Source organism: Orycteropus afer, unplaced genomic scaffold (genome assembly GCF_000298275.1).
Source record: "Orycteropus afer afer isolate SDZICR_OR568_19922 unplaced genomic scaffold, OryAfe1.0 scaffold00723, whole genome shotgun sequence".
NCBI lineage: Eukaryota > Metazoa > Chordata > Mammalia > Tubulidentata > Orycteropodidae > Orycteropus > Orycteropus afer.
Genome location: NW_006922310.1, coordinates 757,193 through 765,553, shown reverse-complemented (window position 1 = coordinate 765,553; position 8,361 = coordinate 757,193). Strand labels below are relative to the sequence as shown.

Below are 8,361 nucleotides of genomic sequence, written 5' to 3'. Positions count from 1 at the left end.
TCCATTTAACAAAACTCAAAATCATAAAAAAAAAAAAAAAGACGAGGCTTACTGGTTTGATAGAGACTGGTAAAACCCCCAAGACTATGGGCTGTCATCACCCTTTGGGTCTGGAATTGAACTCACTTTTATGGCTTCTAGCCAAACAATAGACAGGCAGATAAGGTGAACATTTACACCAGGTAGGTACATGTTTTGGTTACCTAGTGCTGCTCTAACAGGAATATACCACAAATGGGTGTCTTTACCAAACAGGAGTTTGTTCTCTTACAGTTTTAGAGGCTAGAAGTCCAAGTTCAAACTGCCAGGCTATAGGGGCTGGGTAAAAGCCCCTCAACCTTGGGCTTCAGCTCTGCCTCTTGCTCCCGGCCCACTGAAGCTGAAGGCTTTCTTCACTCAGGCAGCTCCTGGCTGCTGAGGCTGACAAACCCAAGGTTGACAAGTAAAAAGGCTCAATCCTGATATTACCAAACCAGAAGGCAGGCCATTGATTCAAGTCCATTAAGAGTCCCAAGATTGGTAGACAACATGGCAGGATGCCAAACGACGACTTGGCTACGTGCAGGACTGAAGGGTGCCAAAAGCTACAGACCATACCTAAAGCTTCTCCTTATATTCTGGGAGCATACCATATCCCTAAGGCAGCTACTCACCTGCTCACAGTAGATTCCATCATGGAGTTGATTGCCAGTCTCAAAATGGGGAATGCTACCACCATCTGCCCAGCCACTCAAAACCAGGCCCAGGCAAGTTGACTCTAACCTTATTACCACAGTACACTCCTTAGAACAATCAACCATGGGAGATCAGAAAGGGAGTATTTGCACAGGGAGATAGTTCAGGGGGCAGAAATGCATAGGAAAGAAGGACACAGGGAAAAGGTAACCAAAGGAGGATGTAACAAGAGAGCTGTTACATGATGGGGATTGCAATCAATGCCATTGAAACAAAATATGTAAAACCCCTGATTTATTTTAGGCATTTGTTTCTTTATGTGTTCATTTGATCTCTTTCCAAGTGCTTGGCAGTGGTAGCCAGGCATCAACTATTTCTTCTGGTCTCAGTGTTTATTGTGCTCATTTTATTGTGCTTCACAGATACTGTTTTTTACAAATTGAAAGATTGTGGCAACCCTGCATCCAGCAAGTTTATCAGCGCCATTTTTACAACAGCATGTTCTCACTTTGTGTGTCTGTCACATTTTGCTAATTCTCACTATATTTCAAGGTTTTTCGTGATTTTACACTTAATAGACTACAGTATAGCATAGAATAACTTTAATATACACTGGTAAACCAAAAAATTGTTTGAATTGCTTTATTGCAATATTTGCTTTATTGCTGTTGTCTGCAACTGAACACACAGTATCTCCAAGGTATGCTTTACCTTTTTATATTCCTGCTTTCAATTCCTTTGTGTGTATACCCAGAACTGGAATTGTTGGATCTTACAGTATCTTTTTTCTTTTCTTTTTTTTAAGAGTAGCAAAGTCTTAAATAAAACTTGTTGGTTTAATTCAACATTGTTTGGAATCTTTGGCAAATGAAAGGTTTTATGATTTTATATTATTTATTTGGATCAGAGTCATAGTGACCCCTCTTTGGGTTTCCAAGGGGATATTGCTATGGAAGTAGATTGCTGAACCTTCCTTCCAAGGAGTGGCTAGTGGGTTTGAACCACCAGCCTTCTGGTTAGCAGTCAGATGCCTTAGGCACTACGCCACCAGAGCTCCCTAGCAAATAATAGTTCACATCAAAAGTATAATACCTGAATACATCTCATTTTGGAAGAATGTAATTTTTTTTTTAATTTACCAAATTGTTTATTGACTTGTAACTAAGTCATGCTAAACTGCCACTGAAATTGTTCACTTTATTATTTTTTTGTGTGTGTGATTTGAGTGAAAGTCTGTAGAGCAATTTCATTTTCCATATAATAGTTCATACACATTTTGTTTCATGACATTGATTGCAATCCCCATCACATCACAGCTCTCTTCCCATTTCTTCTGTGGTTATATTTTCACTGTGTCCTTCTTTCTTACCCTCTGAGCTATCTCCCTGTGCAAATACTGCCTTTCTGATCTCCCATGGTTGATCTAAGGAGTGTCACCTATCTGGTGTAATGTTTATCTTATCCACGTGTCTATTGTTTGGCTGGAAGCCATGGAAGTGAGTTCAGTTCAAGGCCCAAAGGGTGTCTAGGGGCCATAATCTTAGGGGTTTCACCAGTCTGGTCTTTTTTATGGTTTTGAGTTTTGTTCCACATTTTTTCCCCCACTCTCCAGGTTTCCTGTTTCGATCCCTTTCTGAGTAGTTGACAGTGGTAGCCGGTCACCATCTAGTTCTTCTGGTCTCAGGGTCATGTAGGCTGAGGTTCGCATGTTCCACTCGTCCCTTGGACTAATTGTTTCCATGCATCTTTGGATTTCATCATTCTTCTTTGCTCTGGACAAGGAGAGACCAATTGTTGCATTTTAGATGTCCACTTGCAAGCCTTTAGGACCCAGTCTCTACTTCCACAGTAGAATGTAGAACAATATTTTTGTGTAGTATGTTATTCCAATTGGGCCTGTGGGCCCAGTGACTCAGTCCCTCTGGGTATTTGGCTGGGTCTAAGAAGTTGTCCTAACTCTGCTCCGTTATTGTTAGGTGCCGTCGAGTCAGCTCTAACTCATAGCGACCCTATGTACAACAGAACAAAATACTGTCCTGTCCTATGCCATCCTCACAATCTTTGCTATATTTGAACCCATCATTGCAGCCACTGTGTCAGTCCATCTTGACCTTTTACCTTGCCAAGCATGATATCCTTTTCCAGGATATCATGATAACGTGACCAAAGTAGGGGAAACGATGTCTGGCCGTTCTCACTTCCGAGGAACAAGGATAGGGCTATCCACTTCTTAAAAAACTGGTAACTGAAAACCTTATAAAATAGCAGCAAAACATTGTCTGATACATTACTGGAAAACTCTATGAAGAGCCGTGAAACATTGCCCCTTTAGCTCTATTATATATGTGGACTCTCTTATAGCACATACAAATAAGTATGTAGAAATATTATCTGCCACATTTATAGAGATCATGGGTATATTTCCTTTTGCCTAGATGTACCTGATCATTTAGCCTGTGTACCTAATGTATCCACTATAGGAAGAATGCAATTATAAGACTAATTATTTATCATCAGGCCAATACCAAATTTTATTTTTAAATCTCTTACTTTTTCTGTGTATCTGTTAGTCAGTCTTATTTTTAAGTAAATTGCCTATTTAAATGGAATTTTAAATACCAAATGAGTTTATTAATAGTATATTCCTTTTGTCTTTTTTAGATGGTGTTGTCTGAAAAGGTTAGTCAGCTGATGGAATGGACCAGTAAAAGACCTGTAATAAGAATGAATGGAGACAAGTTCCGTCGCCTTGTTAAAGCCCCACCAAGAAACTACTCCGTTATTGTCATGTTCACTGCTCTCCAACTTCATAGACAGTGTATTGTATGCAAGTATGAACTTTCAGCTATACTTTAAAATTAAATAACTCATAAAACAGAAGAACCAAATTAGTTAAGTGGATTCATCAATAATTAGTATGCATAGGCACTCTCGTGGTATAGCATTTAAGGCATTTGTCTGCTAAACTGAAAGGTCAGTGGTTCGAACCCACCAGTCACTCCACAGAAGAAAGATGAGGCAGTCTGCTTCTGTAAAGATTTACAGCCTTTGGAAACCCGGTGGGCCTAGCTATGAGTCAGAATCAAGTCTATGGCAATGAGTTTGGTTTTGGTTTTGACTTTACTCAAATGAAAAAAAAAAAACCCAATAGTAACACTTAATACTGTTTCTCTTTTATGGTCAATTCTTGGTTGTCTGTATTTGTTGTTGTGTGCTGTTAGGTCAATTATGACGCATAGTGACCCTATATGACAGAGTAGAAGTGCCTCATAACGTTCCCTAGCTGTAATTCTCAGGGCTTTGAACCAGTTCAATCATGGCTGACAAAGTAAAATTGGAACAAACCTGAATTTTTAAACTTTGGCTGAAGCAAAATGATACCTTTAACAGAAAACATTTAAGTCAAAGCCTTGGAATGGGAGGCTTGGAAGAGGCATAGTGAGCCCCATTAGGAGCCTGATGTGAGAAATTGGATTATTGCCAGGACTGTGGAGCGCATTCAAAGTGATGTCATTGGTTGCCATCTTCGAGTGGGTCACAACTGTTTTGGACTACTGGTGAAGAGATTTGGTTGCTATGCAACACGCATGTTGCACTTGTTTTTCAAGAGGAAGATTAAGTTTCTATCAGTGTATTGACCCATAATTTTCCCCTTCTTGTTATTGTTTCACCCACATTTTATATATTTGAGTCCATTCTGATTTCATCAGCCGTGACTAAATGAGGAAAAACTGGTTTGAAGCCCTGGTAAATTTTTGCAGGAGCAGATTGCCAGGTCTTTTTCTCCTGTGGAGCCACTGGAGGCTTTGAAGTGCTGACCTTTAGTGAGGGAAACAAAGAGCTTAGATAAGATATTGTGGTAGCTATCATAGGAATAATTTAAAAAATCAGATTTTTGCTTCAGCCAAATTATTTTATGAATTGGTATCCAGTTATATAAACATATGCCAATAGCATTGATATAGTGTTCTGTTATTTCTAAGTACTTTCAATTTCATATTCTTATTTTATCAAAACAATCCCAAAAGTTAGGTAAAGCAAATATTCCCCAATTTTTTGAAGAAATAGACTCCAAGAATTTAACTGGTATAGTCAAAGCTAGAGATACTTATTAATGGAATAATGGTGACTAACCTAAATTTGGATTATAAGAGAACAGAATTTTTTTTAAAAAAAGCAAAGATGCAGGATTTAGAAATTTTTCTTTTTTCTAGATTATTTTATAGTGAATGTGAGGCAGGAGAGGGAAATGAAGGAAACACTAACAATGCATCTTACAAACTTTCATGAAGCAGCAATTTACTGGTTTCATTTTACTGTTTCTGAATAAGCTTAGAAATAAAGATTTATTTTTCTTTAAACAAAAACACCATGGATAATTCAAAATAGCAGATATTAAAAAGAAAAACAGTTTTTACTTTTTACATGTGTTTTAATTTATACTTTTAGATTGGTATGTATCATCTGGGAATTCACTTTACATGAAATGACAAAACCAAGTTAGTAAGAACTTGGAGACTCTCCAAAACTGGCAGCCTGGGCAGTGGGAAAGAATTTACAGCCTTCTTTCAGAATAGTGTGTGATGCTATCCTAAGCCTTAGTAACCTTTTTCAAGGGATTTTCTCCCTGGAAGTGGGGATAGTTAAGGTGTTTGATTATAAAGTGCTTATTTTTTTGTGGGCATTTGCTGAGTATGAATCAAAAGTTTTTTTCTTGTTGTTTTGTTTTTTAATAAAAGTTAATAGAAGAAGGAAAAAGAATAATTGATATTAACTATGAATAAACTTAGTCTAGAATTACTCCCAATTCAGTCTATTCACTCATTAGCAATCAAGAATGTACAAAAATGTCAAGGAATAAGCACAAATTCCTTAATAATTTTATCTTAAGTACAAATTACTGGAATTCTTACTAAGTTGATTCCTTACTGATATCTTGGTGTCTTACATTCTATAACCAAACTTAAAATTAGTTTAGATATTCCTAAGCTCATTCACCACCTAAATTTACCAACTAAAAGTGACAGCAATGTGTGCAATACATTTGGTGTTGTTGAGATGAGAAGTGTATGAGGGATGCCCTACTCATATCTTATTTGGGAAATGAGTTATACACGTGACACTTTATCTGGCAATATAAGGCAATTTATGATTAAGTACCAAATGAAGTATATACATAATAAATATTATAAAATTTCAGGAAGGACATGTAACAAGAGTGGTTAAGATTGGCCTAATGGAAGAGAGAAAATTTGTGCTAGGCCTACACAAGATGCATCAGATTTAGATAGATGCAGGTTATTCTTGTTAGAAGCAACTATGTATGTGGTGGTACAGAGGCACTAGTAGACAGGGTTCTGAAATTAAGAGATCCTGTTTGAGATTGCTTAGTGGTGAGGCTTTATTTGGAGGTAGATGATTTAAAAAAAAGAAAACTTTAATAACCAGTGAAAGAGCTTTGAGACTTTAGTCTGAAGGTAATAGAAAAGCAGTAACAATTTCTGAGAAGAGCAAGGGTTTCAGGAAGTAGTCACTTAGGAAGACTGATCTATATTGTGGTGTAAGAAGGATTGGAGGGACAGAGAATAAAGTCAGTATTTTAATATCCTAATGTCATATATTAAGTATCTGACTTTAGATGATAACAGTGGAAATAAGCAGGAAGGAATGGAGTTAAAAGATAATCACAGATGAAGAATTTACACATCTTGAAACCAAAAGCACTTGGGAAATAAGGGAAAAGTCAAAGATGACTTGAGATTTTAATTAATTTGAATTCCCTAGACACTTATCTTTCACCTAGTAATTTGTTTGACTATATTTTAATTTACTAGGTAGTATGTGTGCTTTAGGTTTTTTTAAATTGATTAAAATTGTATTCCTACTTTCTCTGGGTGAAAACACTTCTATATTCTCTTTGAACTCTAAAAATAATTTAGAATATTAAAGACTGTTGCAGAGACAATTATCCAGATTTTCCAGTGACCACTAAAAGCTCTAGAATGGGTGTCTTAGTTATTTAGTGCTGCTATAACAGAAAGACAACAAATGGGTGGCTATAATTAACAAATTTATTTTCACACAGTTTTAAAAAGCCCACTGCTACCAAGTTGATTCTGACTCATGGAGACCCCTGTAGGGTTTCCAAGGTTGTAAATCTTTATGGAAGCAGACTGCCTCATCTTTCTCCCATGGAATGGCTGATGGGTTCTAACTGCTGACCTTTTGATTAGAAGCCCAATGCTTTAACCACTGTGCTACCAGAGATCATAGTTTAGGAAGCTACAAGCCTGAATTCAAAGTGCCTGCTCTGAGGAAAGAGTTTCTTTCTTTGTTGGCTCTGGAGGATGGTCCTTATCTCTTCAGCTTCTGCTTCCTGGATCCTTGAAGATCTTTGTGTGTCTAGGCATCTACCATACACCATCTCTCCTCTATTTACTCGTATAATCTCTTTTTTTATCTCAAAAGAGATCAGCTCAAGATAAGATTCTAGACTACTACTACTACTAATAGTAATAAAAACCTCACTGCCATCAGGACGATTCGACTCACAGCAACCACTCCTTGGGTTTCCGAGGCCCAATCTTCCTTCCGAGGAGTGGCTGGTGGGTTTGAACTGCCAGCCTTCTCGTTAGCAGTCACATGCCTTAGGCACTATACCACCAGAGCTGCCTACTGCCTCATTAATATAATAAAGACGACCTGTTCTCAAATGAGATTATAGCAGAGGGATAGAGGTTAAAATTTATAACACATACCTTGAGGGAACATAATTCAGTCCATAACAATGGGCAACAGGCACAGAGTATGAAGTGGAGTCATGTAATTACTACTTTCTGATAAAATCGCCAACACTTGAGCAAAGGTTTCTCTTTTGCCAAAGCAATGACTGTATCTCCCAAGGTTTATCCATAACTGTGTCAGACAAACATGATTTACTTGTCATTTTTATAAAATATTTTCCCCCACTGGAAAAACATTGCTATTGCTTATTTGGATCTATTTTACTGCTGATTTTAAGAAAAGATTGCTTTTAAAATTTGCTTTATATGCTGTGTTCAAAAATCTGATTGCATACAGGCAAGCTGATGAAGAATTCCAGATCCTGGCAAACTCCTGGCGATATTCCAGTGCCTTTACCAACAAGATATTTTTTGCTATGGTGGATTTTGATGAAGGCTCTGATGTATTTCAGATGGTAAGATCTTTGGTTTATTCTATTAATAGGAGTCGGTTAAATCTGGACAAAGTAGGATACAAAAAGTTAATACTACAGGTGTTATATAAGATCTGTAGTAGATGGTGAACTAAAAGGCAACCATGAGCTAACCATGAAATCTAAGTGTCAGTGCTAACCTGTTAGAATATAAAAATTGGATAGTATCTATCAAGTAGTTTTTCAAATCACAGTATGAATCCTACCATTATGCCACCAATATGTAATTTTGTGGTCACATTAAAGTACTTAATAGAACCAGGTACCTGTCTTTACCCCCTTGCCTCCTGTCTTTATTTGTTTATTTATATTGTAATTTGGGTGAAATTTTACAGAGCAAATTGACTTTCCATACAACAGTTCACATACACTTTGTCTCATGACATTGACCACATATCACAATGCAACAGCTTCCCTCCCACTTCCTTCCAATAGTTACCTCTTCCCTGTGTCCATCCCTTCATGCACTC

The 8,361-nt window shown here is 37.2% G+C and overlaps 1 protein-coding gene across 1 annotated transcript in view; it reads left to right on the top strand.

The window, feature by feature from the left end:
* The first annotated feature begins 2,165 nt into the window (after nucleotides 1-2,165).
* The window catches only part of LOC103211313 (magnesium transporter protein 1), a 127,447-nt gene continuing 121,251 nt past the window's right edge, over nucleotides 2,166-8,361 (top strand). The window contains exons 1-3 of the mRNA XM_007957259.1: nucleotides 2,166-2,171; nucleotides 3,337-3,506; nucleotides 7,756-7,924. Coding sequence (XP_007955450.1) covers nucleotides 2,166-2,171; nucleotides 3,337-3,506; nucleotides 7,756-7,924 — 345 coding nt within the window. The remainder of the gene's footprint in view (nucleotides 2,172-3,336; nucleotides 3,507-7,755; nucleotides 7,925-8,361) is intronic.